This window comes from Semicossyphus pulcher, unplaced genomic scaffold (assembly GCF_022749685.1).
Source record: "Semicossyphus pulcher isolate SPU_LCO1_2020_fin unplaced genomic scaffold, fSemPul1.0.p SCAF_20, whole genome shotgun sequence".
NCBI classification, from domain to species: Eukaryota; Metazoa; Chordata; class Actinopteri; order Labriformes; family Labridae; genus Semicossyphus; species Semicossyphus pulcher.
The window spans coordinates 15,485,651-15,506,359 of record NW_027211694.1 but is presented as its reverse complement, the minus strand read 5'-3'; the positions used below and the strand labels follow the sequence as shown (position 1 = coordinate 15,506,359).

Here is a 20,709-nt window from a genome sequence, read left to right as displayed (position 1 = left end):
AGAGCATTACTCCCTCCGCTCACAGACGTACGGAAGCCCTGAGTGGACATGCATCCATACATTTTATTTACCCAACTTATTATACATAACTTGACTTATTTTCTCGTTATCTCGGGAGCTTGTTTTCTTGTGATAATGGGATAATTTCCCGTCAATCTCGAAAACAAAACAACAGCTGGTCACTGTGACATTACAAACCAGGACATGTCTTGCTGCATGTTTCTATGTTTGTTTTGTGCTTTTACGTCCCTGGGGATACGAGTAATGATCATCTCACGTTACGGTGGTTGCCGCGGCGTTATCTCGTGATAAATAAGTTGAGATCTCGAGAAAGCAACCAGAAATAACTTGGGAAAATAAAATGTATGGATGCATGTCCGCTAAGGGCTTCCGTACAGACGCGCTTCATCCAGCGTGATGTTGAGTTAAACAAAAGCTTGTCAAAGTTCATTGTTCACATGCAGTCCAACAAAAAGGCAGAAAATAACACAGCGGATCGCTGGGAATTGATAGATGAGAGAAAAACATAGAAAAATAAATAAACACAAACTTTAGGTTTTCACCGCACTTTGATCAATTCACATTTCATCCTGCTGCTGTTGGTCACTACAACATAAGTACAACTGGTTACAGAAATCAGACTGTGGACCGCCTGCATGAAGAGTATTTAAACGGGAATTCTGATCCTCTGTCTGGTCTGGTTTTAAATGCTAATAACCATAAACAGACGTCTTGTATGTGTGTGTGTGTGTGTGTGTGGGACTGCAACGGTCAAATCAAGTTTTACTTCCCCTCCCTCTAAAAAAAGAAAAATCAACAGTGTGTTTCCAGTTTTCTGCAGAGGCCACGATCCAGTTGATTCCCTCTCTCATAATAAACACACTCGTCCTTTCATAGTCCACCTTTGTCCTTTTGCTAAAGGAAGGCAAAGACTCAACCGCATATGGATCTCTATTTACATACTGTGTAAGTAAATACAGATATATACAGTAGCAGTGAGTCTTCCAGTCACTACGGTCTCCTAGTGGATAGCAGCGCCACCGTCCAGAAAGCTGGCTGGCTTCTTCATGTAACTATACAAAAAAAAATGTCAGATTCCAACAATACATTTGGTTCCAAAGCGAAATCCTTCGACCTCCACTCCATTTTTTCGTTGTTCCTTTTGTTGTTTCCTTCATCTCTGCTGTTTTTCCAATTGAAAGTTTTGATTTTGCTTCTTCGTTATTAGTGTCTCTCTCCTCCGTTATCCCTGGCAGACTGGGAGCAGAGAGAGAGAGGAAGAAGAGGAAAACAAAAGACAAGGGGGAGTAGGGAGAATAGACAGAGAGGAAGGAGAGAAAAAGAGGGGATGAATAAGCAAGTTGAGGGAAAAAACTGTTAGACAAAAGCAGAATTCAAATGAGCGAATTGAAGCACAGAAATAAGTGAGAGGGAAAACAGCTGGTCGACGTGCTGACGGGTCAATTAAAGCCTGCAGACTTTGACTTTGTTTCCTTTCTGTCCTCTGAAATGGACTTCTATACAAGCATCCAACAACAAACACCGCTGCAGCAGAGAGGAAACAACAAGCAGGGAAATCTACTAGGGAAAACGAGGGGAGGACAAGCAGACAGCCATGAAGAGGGAGAGTCCCTGCACAGGAGGTGAAACATCTGCATGCTTACAGCGTAGTGCGTTTCACCAGACCAGGGATTTGGAGCGGGTGCTGACTCCTTTCCTCCTGCTGGCTGCTGCCGTCGCTGCGTTACGATGACTGCGCTTGTGAGACTCCAGGTACACCTGAACAGAAAAAAATGAGAGATTAAGAGACAGAAAGTAAACAGATGCATCGTGTTTACTACTAATATTAGACCTCTTTTATAAAACATTGGTAAGAATGGTGGTAAAGAGAACAGCTGAGATGTGATTATTAAGCTAACGTGTTTTGATCAAAGACTGTATAAAAAGATGGACGTCGTAGCAGCTCCCTAAAGGTGAGGCCAAAACATTTGGAACGCCCCCTGCTGACTGGCTGCAGTATAGGTCATAAAGCCCGCCTCCTCCATGTCAACAGGTGGGACATGAGTCAAACTATAAAATCAAAATACACGCCAATATTTTTTTGTAAACATGGTTTCTGTCATTATAGTTAGTTCTTATCATGCTGATTTATGTTCAACTGATAATTTTTCTGACACGCTTATATTTAGTTTAGTTGATGCTGTAAAAAGAATGATTGACAGCTCTGTTGACAAATCGGGCTCCTGTAGCTGATCTCTTCCAGTTTAGCAGAGTGGAGGAAGAGCAGCGGGAGGAGACATGTTTCTGTAATTTAAGGGTGTGTTTTGGTTCGTGTAAGTGAGATCGGCGGCTCCACCAGCTGCGCAACTCCAAACGTCCAAATGACGTCACCATTACAAGATGGCACGACTATCATGGGTCTAGTTTGGCTTCAATGCCGTACAATGAGAGCAGATGGAGACACCATCTATCGTCCATCTATATATACAGTCATTGGTCTTGATACATGAACTTCAACTAACTATTTGAATATCTTTTGAATATGATTTTCTTCTTTCATCTGTACTTTTTTGGCCTTTACTTCTTAGAAAGAGAAAAACTACGTCAAAACTTGGTTTAAATGCAGTTTAAAGATTAAAACTTACAGATATCAAATTAACGACAATATAAAACAGAGAAAAGCACCAAAGCCATGCTGGAAAATGACTTTTAAACTAGTTTCTTTCCATAATATCCTGTTGTTTCTCTTAGGCCATGTCTACACGTACACAGGTATTATTGAAAACAGAGTTTTTGCCTCCTTCATTTCCAAAAAAAAATCCGCCCACACAAACACGGTTATAAAAAAAATTCCTGTCCAAAAGAAAACGCAAAAACACAAAAGAAATGCTGTCATGACAATGCCACACCAACAGGCGGCGATATTACCAGTTCATGCAAAGAAGAAGAATCACGGCCAGTCAAAAGTCTGAAAAAATCTATCCCGATGCCTTTGTTCCTCAATATAGTAGACGAGTCACTGTACAAAAGTCCTGTAAAGCATCACTGTTTTTGTCACGTCCGTCAATTTACAAGGAATGACGCCTCATTAGTGCCGTAGATAATGGCGCACAGCCTGACGTCACGAGCCAAAAACGTTGTTTACCCCATCTACACGTCTCCGCGGAAACAGAGTTTCTAAAAGTCTTCACCCTGGCCGGAGTTTTACAAAAGATCCGTTCTCAGTGACCTAAAACGGCATTTGTGTGTGGACAAAAGACAAAAAGCTATGTTTTGAAAAATACCCGTGTACGTGTGGACACGGCCTTAATGCCTCTAATAAACAATAAATGACAGATGTTTGGTCCTGGTTTTGTGTCACTTTGGACAGGAGCAGTCCTAAGAACAGAGACACGTTTATCTAAAGAGAGGATTTATCGTGGCTTATACAATATGAGGTAACATTTAAAGGCAACTGGACAACTGTAAGTAAGAGTAAAACATGGTTAGGTAATGACTGCTCAGCTGAATTGGTGTAAGTTAATATCAGTTGATGTAAGTGAAAATAAAGCTCCTCATCTAGAGTCTTTACGAGTGCACGCCATGTGAGCATAAGTCTCTGATCCACCCTGACACTGGAATTGATACAGTACATCATTATCACTGTCTACTTCTGTCTAATGAATGTTAGTTGTCTCTCATCGGGGAGAAGCCTATAAAGAGATTCTTTTACAAGAGGAAAGATTTATGACTCAAAATCCAATACCTTTTTGGCAAATGCGCGTCCACACTGGTCGCAGGCGTGGAGCGAGAAGTTCTTGGTCACTCTGACCTCAGTGGACGACCCCGTGGTGCTGCTCTCCGACTGGACGTCGTGCCGCCGGGTGTGTGGGGTCTGGCTCCCGGAGGAGGAGTTGCGTTGGTTTGTGTGTTTGTCGCTGCGGCGGGTCAGCGGGGGGCTGACAGGTCGATGCTGCTGGTGGGTCTGCTGCCTCTCCTGCTTGCGGGTGACAGGAGGGGACGGGGTGATCGGCGGGGATGAGAGATCCTGTTGTTTTCTTGTGACAGGGGGAGGAGGAGGCGGCGGAGGAGGGGCGGAGGAAGACGTGGAGGAGGAAGAAGTTGAAGTGGTGGTTGCAGGAGCTGTGGAGGACTCCTGCTTGCGAGTGATGGGAGGCGAAGGCGAGGAGGAAGAGGACGAAGAAGAAATGTGGCGACCGTTCACTTCCTCTTTGACGCTGCTGCTCGTCCTCTTGTTCGGGGTCGGGCTGTTGAGGACGACCTCGGCGAGCCTCTTCACCGCCCGGCTCTCCAGTTTGGGCATGATCTTGGCGAGGTATGCAGACGACTTCTTGTGGACCACGGTCACGTGACGCAGGACGTCACGTTTGCGGCGCGACTCGTAGCGGCAGAGCGGGCAGCGGTAGAACTTGATGAAGATGTCGTTGCCGTCGGTGTGCAGCTCGATGTGCTTTGTTAGGTTCTGTCGGGAGCTGAACTGCCGCTTGCACAGTTTGCAGAACAGCTGCTTAAAGTCGAAGCCCACCGAGAGTTTGGTCATTTTAGCCGGCACAACCCCGCTGGACATGTTTCCACCACGTGAGGTCGATGTAGGTATGGCTGGTGGCATCTTTGGGCTCGGCGGGGCCTCCTCCTCCTTCACCTTCATGACCTTTTGCGCTACAGAAACGCCTTTAGCTGTACCAGTGCTGTCACTAGGAGACGGCGCAGGGCTGCTGTCAATATCCTCCTCGTCATTGTCGTCGTCTTCTTCGGAAGGTTCCACTGCTTCCTCTTTCACTCGGATGTTGTTGCTTGGTACTATGTTAGTGCTGCTGCTACTGCTGCTGCTGCTGTTGGGAGTGGCTGCAGGAGTTGAGGGGGTCGGCGTGGTTGCTGACTTGTTACTTTTGATGCTGTATATTTTGTGGACAATGCGCATGTGTCTCTTCAACATGAGCTGAAATAAAGGAAAAAATTAGAGATCAATTAATACATTTTCCTCCTTTAAAAAACTTAGGAAGACCTACTTGATATATAAAATACCACCAACATGACCCCAAACACACCTGGGAGCTGTAGTTCCTCTTGCAGTGCGTGCAGCGGCTTGAGGCCGGGCTCGCCTGTGCAGAGGCCGGGGCCGGACTCTGAGGTTTGGACTGGTTTTGGTTTGAGGGCGTCGTTTTAGAGTTCACGGGGGTGGACTTAGAGTTTTGGCCACGTGTCGGAGAGGCGTTGTTGCTCTTCCTGGGGGGCGTGGCCTCCAGAGAGAAGGGCTGGCCGGGTCGCGAGGTGATGCTGGGTGTGATGGTGTCCCTTCGCAGACCGCGATGCACCTCGTCAAAGTGGCGACGCACATTGGCTTTAGTAGCGAAGGTTTTGAGGCACACAGGGCAGGATTTTCCGGTCGGTGTGCTGAGAGTCCTTGGTCGACCTCAAGTGAAAAGAACAATGATTATAAGGTCATGTTTTCTATAGGACACCTTTCACTGTCTATGTCACTGTTGTTTTCCTGTTATTTGTGTAAATTCTTACCTTTCACCATCGACAGCAGACTCGTGGGGACTGTACGTGTCTCTGTAAACTTTCGGAGCTCTTCTAGTTTGGTCTGATGCATCTTACGGCAGTGTCGCCTGATGCTGCGGCGGGAGTTAAAGTCCTGACCGCACAGACAACAAGAGATTGTCACGTCCTCAACCTGGATTAGAGGAGGAATATAGAACAGAGAGAATGACTGACTGATAAACAAAATAAACACTTAACCGCAATAAAAGGCATTTCTAAGATGTCATTCAGACACCTACCCCACTAGTAGACTCCTCGTCTTCATGCTGCGGCTGCTCCTCTTTATTCTCCTCCTCCCCCTCCCATCTCCTCTGTGCCTGATTGTGTCCCGGGCTCTCCGGCCCTCCCGGCTGGCTCGCCTGGTTGTTGTCCGAGCCCTCCACTTGTTCTCCTTCCCATGCTACCGGACTCTCTCTGGCGCTGTGAAGGAACCGCGAGACAAACACTCAATGACAAGGGGAGGCTGGGAGTCGTCTAAAATCCCCTTCACACAATGAGGGTCTTAATGCGTCCGCGTACCACCTACCTGGGAGTGTGTGATGGGTATCTAGCCAGCTCCTCCTCTGTGGTGAGGTACTGGAACACGGCCTTGGTCGTGGTCTGAATGGGCTCCAGTCTGACAACATAGTCAGGCTGTTCGGCTCTGGGATATATAGCGTCCAATAAATCCTTCATGGCTACACTTTGTCGGTCATCACCTGAGGAAAAAAGCAATCAGATAAATGGATTAAATCATTTGTAAATAAACATGATAGTAAATACTTTGTTCTAATAAGATCAAATCAGCAATATTATTTTTACTCTTCCTATGACACTAGCTTAAGCGTTCTTTGCGTCAGACTCAAATGGCTCAGTTTTTTTGTGTGGATGATTGAATTTCCCAGGGCCTCTGAACTACACACAGGGGGGAATTCACTAAGAATGAATTGCAGCCGCTGATAGCACCATAAATTGCGCATCATTTGGTCTGATTCACAAAGTAAACTGCACTGATGATATTCAAACGCAAACACGGCCATAAAGTTTCACAGATCCGTGCAGTTTGCTCTTGTTCTGTGTCTGATAGTGAAGAGAAGCTGTCTGCACCTCCACTCTCTGCTGTGTAGTGCTGCGCTCTCAGGCATTAGTTCATCGCACACTGATGGATCTCAACTCCATGCACAGATCGATGATGAGCAGGAAGAGGAGGGGGGAAGCTCTTTTAATACTTTATTGTAAAGTCCAGACTAGTTTCACTGTCTGTAAAGCAGCTTCATTTTTTTAGACGAGTGTGCAACAGCAGCTCGTCCATATAATAATCCCTGTCCTGCGTAACAGCTCCAGACCGTCGTGGACAGTGTGTCCGTGTGCCGAGTTTGAGCCTCACACAGCCCCGGACTGATTGGTGTCTCGATTATAATAATAATACTATAATAATAATTTTAATAATAATGACAGTTTAACAGATTGTTTTTACAGACAAATGTTATATAACACAGCGCTGCAGTTACCATCAGCTCTCTGCAGTCGGAAATATTGTCACTCGAACTGTGCGGTGACTTTTGCCACGAGGCTCACTTGCAAAGAAAAGGGACCCTGAATGTTTGCATAATGACTAATTTATATACATGCAAACAGCACGGGAGCACAGAGACACTGTTTGCGCTGCAGCGCACTTGAGGGTGCATTCAACCCTCTGCGTGTGCTTGGAGAATGAGGCGGAGTCTTTTTGTGTCATTCGCACAGGTTTTACCGACGTGAAAGCCGCACTATCCTTTGGTGAATTCCCCCCACAGTATATATTAGGGACATGCTTTTTGCAACCTTACTGCAGAGAACATCAAGTCTCCCCTGTAGTGGAATTGATATCATGCCTTCTCCTATTGTAGTGACCAAAAAATGCCATACCGCAGACATCTTGCTTTCTTCTTCACGCTTGACGTAAGAGGCATGGTGCAGGAAGTCATGCCGAGTTAATGTCGTAGCATTATGTCAAGCTTTTTTAGGGAATCATCTAATCATAAAGTGTTGTTTCATCGTGCTGATAATATTGTGCGTCCCGAGTGGATGGTTTTCACTGTGGGAATAACTTTATAGAAAGTTAGCATCTTAAGCTAGTGCTATCTTTCAGAGAAAAAATACAGGTGTACAATTGCAACATCATGTAAAGGTGCTTTGTCTTGCTAACTGGTTGACGGCTTATACTTACTATTGCTAGCTAAAGCAGGATGACACCCCCTCGCCTGACTCAGATTGTACTCAGTGAAGGTCTGATAGTAAACACAGGGCACACATGCCACACACAAGGTCTTAAATCTTCAGCATTTACAAAAAACATCCTGCAAACAAAACGACTGAACACTTAACAGCCCCAGCAAGTACATCAGCAGCCCTTTCGCCCTCTCAAATGCGTTCCTTTTCTTGCAGTGAAGGGCATCAGATGAAAGCCCAAATATCTACAAAGACAACTTGATCTCAGAGAAGCCAGTCGGCCCTTCTCTTAAATTCTATGTTTATGTTGCTGAAAAACTTATAAGGCACCCAGGAAGAGAAAATGGGGAATAAATGTTTTATACAGTTTCAAAATTGATCTGTTTATGTCCATTTATGAACTGAAAAGGCGGGCGTCTCGGGCTGGAGAACATTTTGTTTGTGCACTTGTACGCACTCAAATTATTTTGCCTCTCTAAAGCCTTGAAAGTTTCTCTAAAAAATGCCCTACATCGAGAGATAAAGAGAAGATGGAAAGAGGGGAATTGGATTTTATGCACTTAAAAATGGACCACAAATCATCACAGGATGCTGAATGAGCCCACTGTCGAGGCTGGATGCTGAAAAATTAAGTGTTATGAGGAAAACGGTTTTGTTTTTCCAATAACTGCGCAATTAATGCCAAGGGTCTCGATGGTGAAAAACAGACACCGATAAAGTCATTTATCAAAATAACAATACGATGCATTTCCAGCCACTTGTTATGCACTCCTGATTGAGAAAAATTAAGCCGCCGGTGCAAGGAGCAGCTTCGTTAAGAGAACAGGCAGATGAAAAGAAGATGATGATGAAACAAGGCTCTTTCTTTACGACAGCGATCATTACAGTGGATAAAACTGAGGAAAATATAATTGACCGTTTCTGTTGAGATTGATTTCTCTTTCAGGAGGGAGATGAGAGGAGCAGAGAAATTACCTTCCCTCTGTCTGCTAGCACTTCTAAGCAGCAAAGAATAGCGGCGCGGACACATACGGTGGTTAATGAGAAGTAGATAAAACACCGATGCTGCAAGATCAAAGTCAATTTCCTTAGTGATACGAGAGAAGAGGCTGCACTTTGAGTACCAGGTATGATGGATGGATTGAACAGGCTGCAATGTGCATGTGAGTTGTGTGTGGCGGAATGAAAGAGAGCGGTGTGCAGACAGAGGGGATAAGAGGAGGATAATGAGCAAGAGACAGATGGTTTGGAAGAGAGAGGAGAAACCTTGGAGTGACTGAGTGTGAGAGAAGAAGAAGAAGAAGAAGAAGAAGAAGAAGAAGCCTTGCAGGGGAAGGCGAAGTAATCAATGATTCTGTGCATAGGTTTGTGTACTTGTGCAGAGCTCAAGTAAGTTTGATGTCTGCCTTGTTCGAGGAGTCTCTGTTTGTCTGTGTGATCTGAACAAGTCTGCATTTGTGTACTCACAGCATTTTGAAAATACGTGTTATACCTGATCTGCCTGCTGAGTTTAAGATTTTTGAGTTTTTGTGCGCTGATAGAAAGATTTTGCAAGTAAGGTTAAGTGTATAAATGAGTACGCGTAAGTATTTTAGACTTGTTTACATGTGTGCACGAGAGTAATGTTGCTGCATTATGTATGTAAGAGAGCACTGGACATTTGGACAGAGTGTAGACTGTGTAAAAGAAGTGGACATACCAACATTGACACCACTCTTTGGTTTGTGAACTAAGGTTTGGAAGATTGGAATTCGGCATTGTGGCTGTCACAATGTTGTTTATTTGAAAAAGGAAGTGACCGTATTTGGACACTCTATTCTGGTTAACAGGTTTGCAATCGTAGCGACTTGTCAATTACAAATAACAAAGCCTGAAAGTACACCCTGTAAGATGTCTGTGAAGGTTGTCAGTGGTCCCGGTCATGGTAATTCTCAGCTTAATCCAAAAAGCAGCTGGACTTGGTTGAAGTTCTTGAAGACGCTTCACCTCTCATCCGAAAGGCTTCTTCAGCTCTGAACAGATGGACAGAGCTAGAAATATATATAAGCCTCTGTAGGTCATTAGTATGCTATAAGATGTGCTGCGCTGTTGACCGAATATCAATGAGAGTCGTGAGCACCCTCTGGTGTTGGTGGATCGTTGGGCTCACATGATCCTGAGTGTGAGTGTGATTTGATGAGAGGTGAAACGTCTTCGAGAACTTCAATCAAGTCCAGCTGCCTTTTGGATTAAGCTTCCAATCATGCTTGCAAATGATGACAATTTACCAAGAGCATTATGGTGTTTTAAAGGGGACATATTTTAGCTGTGCAATCAATTTTCTATAATTCGAATGTGTTTCTGAATCACGTTTGTTAAGTTTTTCCTTCCTCCGGAAATGAACAAGCTGTTTTGACATTCAAAGGTTTGTCCTTAGCTACGATTTCCTGACAGTATTTGGAGTGACCGCATAGCCCCTCCTCCACGTGTGCAATCTCATGTGTAGGAGCGGCTAGACTGCAATGTCACTCCAAAGTTGTAGAAAACATGGCTGCTCTAGGATTGGTTATTCGGCCTTATATGTAGGAGCCAGAATCGCCAGGAGGTATCGGAGTGGTAAGTTAAAAACTTGACAACGACTTGACTAAAAGTTAGTGGAAGAAGGCAGCCTGAGGTGAATGACGGTGAATGACGATTGGTCGATTTCAGCGAAAACAAGGTTCTATGTAGAAACCTGCAGCCGCTCTGAACGGCCCATTTTAGAGGCAACTTTTTAAAAAAATGTGATTCTGGATAAACACGGAATTATGCAGTTTTCACTGTGAACAATTAACACCCAGATAGTGAAACCCATGCAGAATATCCATTTAAAAGACATGGCCCCTTTAAGGAAGACTTGAAGTAAGTTTTTGAGACCATAAACTCACGAATAAAAGTTTACTAGGGTAATAGATTAACTGAGAAGTCGGGTCATGTTTTCACCTGCTTCCATACAACAAGACTTGTTTTTGCAACCAGTGCAGTGACCTCCTGCTGAATACTTTGGCTACATCCCCTTCTTATACACAGTCTAAGATTGAAGCACATACTTTTATTGTGAGGGTGGTAGGTTAGCATACGGCTAACACACCCTAAACTTTGTTGAGATGTTGTAATTACATTTTTAAGCAAAATAATGTAAATAACTTGTGTTGAATGTTAAGGTTAGACATCTTCCAATAGATTAAGAGACCATTATGGGGTGTGTTACAAACATCTGTGGGGAGATGTGCATATATACCTTTCTGCACTTTCGTTGTTCTTTTGTTCTAAATTTGTATTTAAACTGACTGAAACCTGTGAAAAGTAATAGAGTTGCAGTTTATGTCTTATCATGCATAAATCTACTAATTAGGGAAGAAGTGTTGCAGAGCTGCCATGTAGCTTGCTCGTGTTGCTAGAATCTCCTGTTTTTTTTGCTACCACATTGCATTCAATGCCTTTACTCGTGATGTTAGATGTGCGGGTATCTGCATGCTAACGTGCTGCGTTACTAACCGTCGGGTTCAGGCAGCCGTGATAGGCAGTAGTACTCTTTATGTGTGATGAGGTTAGGCAGGCCTCTGAACAGACTGCGACACAGTTTACACTCGAAGATGGTGTCCACCTCCCTCAGCAGCATGTGTCTCAGCTGGCTGGTGCCTGAAAGACAAAGATGTGACGGTTACTTCACAAGATATATACAAATGTAATATTTTGTTTTGTAGCTTTTGGAAAGGCCTCTAGTATGAACAAAATTCCTTATAAATGAGGGAAAACACGAGCTGAACCGAGAAAAGGAGCTGGTAAATTCACAAGGCTTGTGGGGGAAATGTTCCTCATCCTTAAAAAACATCAGCGTCTGGAGGCCTCAAACGACCCTGGCCTTTGTGTTAAGAGCTTTTCTTTTGCCTCACTGCTGTCATCACCTTTACTTGTCTGTTGATGTCAGTGTGCTGACTCATGTGTCCAAAATTGTCCATATAGAAACGTTCGGTGCTTTGTCTGGATTTGTGACTCATGTTTGCACACAAACAGACACTGTTTACTGGCAGCATCAATTGTGCGCTCTGCTGGACAATGCGCGCACACACACACACACACACGCTTCATAAAATCACAGACTAAACACTATGATGTGGATTCACACATATGTCAGCTCGAGCACACACACCAGACATGCATCGTTGTGTCCTTTGCGTCACTTTCATCCTCTTTCAGATTGTGTGTGGCCTCGACATCTTCTGCTCTTTTCCCACCGGCTCATCAAAGATGCAACCTTGGTGTGTTGAGGCATTCTTACATACCACAGCAGCATGGGATAACCGCACCGACCCATAATATTACGGCCGTTAAAAGGCTGGCTAAAAACATGTGTGGTCATTTGGGCGACATGAGGAAAATGCAGCAGCTTAAAATGAGCTTTGTTCTTCTTTATATACCTCTTTAGCCTTTGTATGACAAAGGAATTGGAGCCAATAGAGCTAACAAAGTCTCCTATTGTGTTTATGCAAAGCTAAACTTTTTCAACAGATATCAAAATATATGCGCAAGATTTTGGTCTCAAAAGTGTTCTGGCCTCGGCTTTGAAGATTTTCATCTAAATAAATGTCTGTTAAGTCTCTATCTATCGCCGAATGAGGTAACACATCGGTGATTAAGCCTGTGGCTCACTGATGAAAGCCTTTGCATTTGCAGTATATAGTATTATTATGGACTGGGTGTCTGACAACATTTGCAGAAAAATCACAAGCGGCGCCCAGTTAGTGACGCATTTTCCATCACCCAGCAGGGGTTGGTCTGCCAGAGAGGGTAGGCGGAGCTAAGCGGCTGCTTTTCCGGTCTCTGCAAGTGTTGCGAGTAAACAGTAATCTACTATGGCTGAACAAACAAAGAAAAGATCGATGACTACAGATACAACTTCAAAAATAAGTTAAGAAAAAAGAAACAAATTCGTCGCTCAGATGAAGGCAAACAGTCTAAAAAGAAAAACAGACAACCGGAGCCAACCGTGGACGTCACTCATGCGACACTGTTTGGATATCAGGGAAGTGTGCTCCTGCAGTTTCCGTTAATCGCCATATGGTGGCGCCAAAGAGAACGAAACTGAAATCTTCGAGATTATCGCTTTATGTCAGTTTGTACATGAGTCGTATTAACAAATCAGGGGCACAATCAATCTGAGTTATGTTTGCTCCCGAAAAAGTTTGCACTGGGCTTTATGGTACATTTCCTATAGTTACGGGGTTGTACCAGTGATGTGAAATAAACCCTGCCAGTGTGCTTGCGAAACACTACATACAAAACAGGGTGATCAACGCACCATCATTTCTTTCTGGATGAACGTTTAGCTAGGTTTTGGTTGAGGCTGAATGAGCCCCAAATTAGAACAGGCTTTGGCTGCACACAAGAAAACAGTAGGAGGAAGGCATGGCAAGACAATACATTTTAGCTTTACAATTTCTTTTGACAAATATATCTGTAGATAACAGTCCAGTCTTCAATGTCGTCTCCCAACTCCAGTGTCATGTCTCAAGATGCTAAGTTGAGAGGACAGTCAAAGAAAGTCTTGGCCCAGATATCTGTTATTCTAATAGCTGTTGCCCCCCATGGCTCGTCATCAGACGATAGCCCCTGGGCTCCAAGACAGACGCAAAGCAAGTATTTCCTGCTGCTGTATTATTAAATGCTTTGCAACAGCATTGTGATTGGACAGAGAAAGTGCTGAAGTGATGGAGCGAGGGTGACAGACTGATATAAATTGTTCTACATGTACTTGTGCATCATGGTGCTTTCTCTTGACAGTTTGGTTTAAAATATTGCAAAGTAAGTAAAGTTGTTGGATGAATCTCAACACTAAAACAATTCATCAATCAAAGACACATCCAGCCAGCGTGTCACTTCTGTCAGCTGAGAACAGAATTGTTCAGTGCGAGCTTTATGAAAGAAATAGAAATGAATGACAATAAGCGAAGCACACAGACAGACTCACCTGAACGGAAGCATTCAATGATCTGCTGAATTCCCGACTTTGAGGTCTGCAGAGGCTGCTGGAGCAGAGGAGGATCTCCAGGCTCCACGCAGAGACCTGGGAAGAGAGAGAGACACACACAGAGAGAGAGAGAGATGGCATTTAAACAAAGCAGTGCATATAATTACATCTCAGTATGACAGTCTTTTAGAAATGCAGCATCACCTGGGAATTCTGGACACCCTGTAAGACACACAGTAAATTGCAGTGTGCTTAAAGGTTACAAACAATCCCACCTCTTCACCTTCTTTTAACACACATTTGAGCCTGACTGTGAAAGTGGCCGATTTTCAGACACGATGCAGCCGCTCACAGATGAATGAAACACATTTCTTCCACATTAAATCTCTCTGTGATGCTCGTTCAGAGGACCGCAGCTCAAGTGGGACTGTTAGCAAACATGCAGTTGGGGGGGGTGCAGAGGCGCGCTGATGACAAATTTTTGTGCTTAGTCCAACAGAGCTGAGAGCCAGAGCAGCATCTGACGCTTCGGCTTGGGTATCACACAAGCGCCACTTCATCAGCCAGAGCGGGAGCGTGGCCGAGAGGAGATGTATTGATGTGTATCGGGAAATGATTTGCTTTTGTTCGACCCCATTCGCCAGAGAGTGCGGGGTCAGCCGGAGAACGGCCGCCCTGGTGCTGGGAGGGATTTAATGTTTTGTTTGATCTACTGACCGGCTTTTATACGATTGTCACTTTATTACTGTTAACAATCGATTGCCACAATACGACTGTAAGAGACCCAAGGACATCACCTCTAACCCTTTATATTTCTGTTTGCTTGTCGGCCTTGTTGATCTGGCAACAAATCCAACGATTGCACTCAATCCAATTAATTCTCTGGTTGGAGTCAATCTGCCTGTTAGACAGAAAGAATAAATAGACAGAAGAAAATTTATAACAAATGAGCTTATAAAAAGGTGATATTTTATGTTATTGATCCCAGTGCCAAAAACTGTATCTTTTATTTAATGTTTGTATTAAAAATTAATTATGAAATAACAGGAGTGAGCTTTTGGTTCCTGAATTATTGACGCAAGCTGACTGCAGCTCCCTGACCCACAATGGGCTTTTAAGAGGGATTGCAGGGAGCTAAAGTGCTCTCATTCTACCTTTTCTTTTCACGCATCTCTAATTTTAAGAGCTTAATTTTTACTTCTATAAAATCGTAACTTTTGAAGTCGACAGGAATCAATGGGCTGGTGTTCACAGCCAGAAAACAAACAACCACACACCCTGTAATTACCTAGACTCATAGTTAAAGACCATCTCCAGTCATGAATTAAGACAAATGCTTAATTTAAAATGCTCTGCTTGAAATACTAAATTGTGTCTGATATGTTTTTTTTCTGCAAAATACGTTTAATTATCCTCCTAAAAATCCTACCACGACATCTCGCCCTTCTCCCTCATTAAAAACTCCCGATTTGCAAAGTCCCCGCCCACTATGCACATTTACAACCGCTCCCTCTGTCGTAGTGTTAATTTCGTTAACAAGAACAATGACGAAAAATGTTCTTCAAAGACCTTTTTTCCATGACGAAGAACAGACGTTGACGACCTAAACATAGATTGTGACGACACGCATGTTTTGTTTTCGTTAACGAGACCAGACGGGACTCAAATGTTAGTGGTTGCTGTCGGACATTCATAATGCATATTTTCCCCTCAATGTGCGTCTAATCTGCCTGTCAAAATACAAACAATGCATTCCTGTAACTGGGTAAGGTGGAAGGTGGTTATGAACTTTCCCTGATCAACCAGGCTTTCTGCTTCAGGCTCTGTGCACGCTCACAGAAAAGTCATTTGACGCCTCTTCCGCACGAAACGGTACGATCACCTTCTGTGTGCTTCAGTCAGACTGTTTAAATGAGAAGCGATGATGAAAAGTAATCCGTAGATGCTGTGTCCGTTCTTTTACTGTCTAGATGATCTGCTGAACTTCAAAGTCTTAATTTCACTGAGACATATTTTCTCAAGAGAGAAACTATTACGACCAAAAGTAATGACTAGAATGTGATGACTTTTTACTGACTAAAACTGGACTAAAATGTTTTGAGTTTTCGTCGACTAAAACTATAAATGACTAAAATAAAAACACGTCTCTGCCATCGTTTAGTGGCAACTTGTTGAGATTTAGCTAGCGTGAAAGTAGCAGTAGTAGTAGTAGTAGAAGTAGTCAGTAGTGAGTTTGCAGACATCACTGAAGTGGTTGCCATAGGTTGCACATAATGATATGCATGGCATCACCCCGTTCATTAACAGGATTGGCTCCTTAGGTTTGTGACGTCTCAAACCTGCCAATCTGAAAACGTGTTGTTCAGCCTATCCTTGGTACACTGCAGTTTAAAAGCAGGCAGGCCCAGCCATAGAGATGACTGCTTATGTATTGTAGCACATGAAGAACACCACATGGAGATGTTTACAAGGTTAAACACTTGTTTTTCACTGCAGGGGGTCTTTAAAATGTTAGTAATTTATGAATGTGGAAGACGGCGACGGGGAGAACAAGACAAAGCTCTAAATAAACCACGTCAATGTTTACAGCTGTGACAAAAATCCAATGTTTGTTTTGATTTGAAGCTCAGATTTCAAGTACAGCCCACAAACTTAAATGCATGTTTAGCCAAGATGCTCTGCTGTCAATCCGTTAACAATGCCATATTTTGCTTATTTCCTTATTAGACAAGTTTGACATTTTATGCTGTTTAGTTTGATCCAAAATTAAGTTACTTCTGGTCAGATCACAAGACTAAAGGCTGAGGCATTGCATGTTTTAAGCCTTCCCGACCGTGCAAATGCTAGTATTCACACACACAAGCACACAAACCCAAAATGATGTGTGTGTGTGTAGGTGGGAGACAAACACACAGAAGACTGAAAGACCAGCAGCAGACAGACTGACACACCCAGAGAGACGCAGACAGAAGAGAGCTAGAAATGTGAATGAAAACTGTGTGAGTGGGTTTGAGCGAGAGAGAGAGAGCGCGAGAGAGATTATGCATTAATGTGTGACAGCATGTGTTTCCCCCTCCCCCTCCCCCTGCATGTCTCCCAGGCGAGCTGCCATAATCCCAGCGGGGCAGGTCAGCGACCCGCCGACCTCGACGCCCCCCCCTCAGCAAGAGGGTCAAAGATCAACCAATCAGGAACATCAGGGGAAGTAAACAGCTTCTTTTTTTTTTTACCAGGAGTTAGCAGCACAGTTAGAAATTAAGTCCCAGCTACGTCAGATTTTTGGGAAAGCAGGGGAGGGAGGGAGGAAGAAGAAAAGCAGAGAGGATCATGGGACGCAAAGGCAAATATAAGGAAGGAAGGAAGGAAACTTGTGGCTTAATATCCAGCAAGCGAATTCTGATTCATTCTTTCAAGCAGGTATGAGTCACAGTTTAGGGCTGTGTGTGTTTGAATCAAAGCAGCAGTAGGTGCAGAAGGAAGATAACTTTAACTCACCTGTGTTATGACCGTTGTGCTGAAGCTGCTCCTCAGTCTGGCAGCTCTGGTCCCTGGTCTTGGCGGTGCCGTCGCCCTGTGGCTCAGGCAGCAGAGGGGGAATGGGCTTCCACATCGTCCTGGACTGAAGCTGAGCAGAGGAGTCGTCCTTCTCCTGGAGCTCCATCGGAGTTTCCTCCTGGTCCACGGTCTCCGACGGCGCCTCAGCGGAGGCAGGCGTCTGGAGGGGGGCTTGTTCGGAGGACTGTGCTGCCTCTTCGGGCTGCTCCTCAGGCGGCTGCGGGGCGTCTGGCTTGAGCTGGCCTTCCTCCATGTCGGCCTCTCCACCGCTCTGCAGGACCAAAACCAGGCATTAAACAGGATAATACAAATCTACAAATAACAGAGGAACAATACACAAAATTAAATGTAAATATGAATGATTTTTATGCTGTTTTGACATCTTTTTTAAGACTAACTGGACAAAAAACATCTGAAAATTGGGCAGTTTATGTGTTCAGTCCAGTTTCCTCACTGTCCAGGGGTCAAATCTGCGGGTGGTTGGGAAAGCAGCAGACAGCAGACTTTCTTTGTACTACCACTTGATGACGCCAAAGTCAGACACGTTAAAGTTGGAGGACCTCATTCCCCTGTTGGCTTAAATCCAGCAGGAGAATGAGGTCCCATCACAAATGAGTTTTCACTGCCTGCAAAAAAAAATGCATATAGTCTGGCAGAATGAGGGGTCGCAGCAGGTGAGCGGGAGAATGAGTGTGTGTCTGTGTATTTGTAGCTGTCATGTCTCCTGAGCGTCCACAGACTTTGCAGGGAAACATTAACCTTGTCGCACAAACCCACCCTCCAGCAGATAAGTGACTCCGAGCCGACCCGTCATTGTGCGCACATTCATCCGTCTGTGCAATGTGTGTGTGTGTGTGTCTCCTGACCAGACCTCCCTTCTCCCTAAATCCCCAATCTTTCCTGCTCTCCCACCCACCAATTTATCCTCATTTTCTCTCTGTCTGTGTCCGTCTCTCTCGCTTCTCGTGTCCCCGCTGCCCTTGAAGAGGGATAAATGACTCCACCGTTCAGGCACATTACAGCACATCACCACAGGACAAGTGGGCCACTTGGACAGTTGTCTAACCCTTACACACACACACAGTGCATACCACAGCATCGTCAAATGATTACAAAATAGCTTAACAGTATGTAACACATGCTCAGTGAAGCCATCTGTGCAGTACGACACACATGATCCATTAAGGCTGCAGAGAGTCCTGCTCTCGAGGAAACAGTGGAGACACTAAACACTTAACAGAATAATAATACTACCATGTGGAAATAAATATAAACTAGACTGATGATACCTGGATTAAAGACGGATGGATTGATTATTTACATGATTAATTTTCCATATTTTTAAAGAGCCCCTCCAGTGAAAATCTAATTTATAACCTTGTAAACATCTCCATGTGGTGTACCAAGAGAAGTCACAAACCTAAGGAGCCAATCCCGTTAATGGACGCAGTGAAGCTATGTGTATCATTATGTGTAACCTATGGCAACCACTTCGGCGATATCTGCAAACTCACTACTGACGTTAGAAGTTAGTAGTGAGTTTGCAGACCCTAAAAGTGACGTTAATACCGCTCTATCGCCCCCTGCTGACTGGCTGCAGTATAGGACATAAAGCCCGCCTCCTCCATGTTAACAGATGGGACATGAGTCAAACTATAAAATCAAAATTCACAGCACATAAATGTTTCTCAAACATGGTTTCTGTCATTATAGTTATTTCTTATCATGCTGATTTATGTCCAAGTGTTAATTTTTCTGACAAGTTTACTTTTAATTAGTTATTTGATGCTGTAAAAATTATGATTGAAGGCTCTGTTGACAAATCCGGCTCCTGCAGCTGATCGGATCCGGATTAGCAGAGTAGAGGAGGAATGGCGAGAGAAGGCGTAACTAAAAGTATCACAACAGTCACTGAAGTTCCCATACCTGTGATCGTCCGCTTCAGACCAACACAAAGAAGCTGTTCTGCTGTTAAACACGCCGACGTGTGGGATCTTTGCTGTTTTTAGTGAAGTTAAGTGTCTGTTTTGGTAAGCGGAAGTGGCTACGGATGCTCCACCCGCCGGTCCCTTCTGCGCAGCTCTGGCTCCAGAGGACGTCACCATCGATGGATGGCAGCGCCTATCAAGGGGGCTATTTTGGCATCACTTTCGTACAATGAGAGCAGATGGAGACACATTGTCCATCTATATATACAGTAATTGGTTTCAACAAGTTGCCACTAAGCGATGGCAGAGACGTGTTTTGTTTCTGCGACGGAGGGGGTGGTAGTAAATGTGCATAGTGGGCGGACTATGCAGATTCAGGAATTTATAATGAGCGAAAAGGAGGCGATGCCTTGGTTATTACAAGGTAATTAAACATTTTGTAGAAAAAACATATCAGACACAATTTATTATTTCAAGCAGAGCATTTTATATGTTCTAAAAACACTGACTGGAGCTGCTCTTTAATAAAGGAATACACCTTACATCAAAGTATGATCTTTTCTGGTAATTACATAAAGTCCCTTTGGTAAAAAAACAAATTAAAAATGAGGGAACGTACTGTCATTGAATGTAAAACTACTGTCTCGGAGGTGCTTCCTGTGGTGACATTTATTGCATTGCCTGGCGAGAACAGACTGTATGTGCCTGATGGAAGCAAAAGCTGCAGCACAATGATCGAAAGAACAAGAACATGTTGGACTTGAATAAATAAAGAAACAAACCTACATTCAGGCATATAGGGCTGGTTTCAAGGACGGGGACTGACAATAGATCTGGACTTAAACAAGAAAATGTTAATGAAACCAGGATTAATTGTAATGTTTATGCAATGAGAGGGTTACAAGGTTTTTGGAGCACCTGTTATGACTAACGTGTAAAGCTGGGTGATTACAAATTGTTGGTTTCATGCTCATAGAAAGCCTGCAAATGCCTGTGTAACAAGGACATTTACATGTTGCCTGTTTTGTCATAATCTGAAGTGTAAAGTGAGATTGGATGCACACTCATGAGCTGACCAAACACAAGGTTTACAATGTAACTTTTACATGGTGGCTGTTGCTCAAAAGACAGGTTGCACATTTTTCCAGTACCTGTCTGCGTTGACAGAGAGAGCTCTTCCTCCCAGATGACTTCTGGGCCTTCACCATGCTGCCAAGACTGGCCTGCTGCACCTCACGTTCACAACCAGCAACACACCTGTAACCTGCAACAACACTCCATGAGCCAGGGGAAGATACAGAAGCTCCTCATGCACTTGTTTCATGGTTGCTTTTGTGTGTATTTACGCATAATAGCAGGATGTAATGTACAACATGTTTGCTATGAACATATGCACCTGCCTGATCTGTGCACCCACAACACATTTCTGGTAAAAGCATGTATAATTCATTGGAAATCACACAAGAAGCACAGCTGCTTTGTGGCTTTAGTGGCCGCAGAGTG

The 20,709-nt window shown here is 44.0% G+C and overlaps 1 protein-coding gene across 2 annotated transcripts; it reads right to left on the bottom strand.

The window, feature by feature from the left end:
- Positions 1–216: 216 nt before the first annotated feature.
- znf800b (zinc finger protein 800b) lies at positions 217–20,427 on the bottom strand. 2 transcript variants are annotated; one of them, XM_069671250.1, is made up of 11 exons: positions 20,358–20,427; positions 17,219–17,549; positions 13,724–13,819; positions 11,251–11,394; positions 6,071–6,242; positions 5,784–5,964; positions 5,515–5,677; positions 5,049–5,413; positions 3,746–4,939; positions 1,665–1,779; positions 217–1,257 (listed from the first exon to the last, which is right to left on the bottom strand). In XM_069671250.1, the coding sequence occupies exons 1-10, from the start codon at positions 20,412–20,414 to the stop codon at positions 1,678–1,680; spliced, it is 2,805 nt and encodes a 934-aa protein (XP_069527351.1). In that variant the 5' UTR covers positions 20,415–20,427; the 3' UTR covers positions 217–1,257; positions 1,665–1,677. The 2 variants fall into 2 exon arrangements, with proteins under 2 accessions (XP_069527351.1, XP_069527350.1); XM_069671249.1 differs by having other exon boundaries at positions 1,687–1,779.
- Between the last annotated feature and the right edge of the window lie 282 nt (positions 20,428–20,709).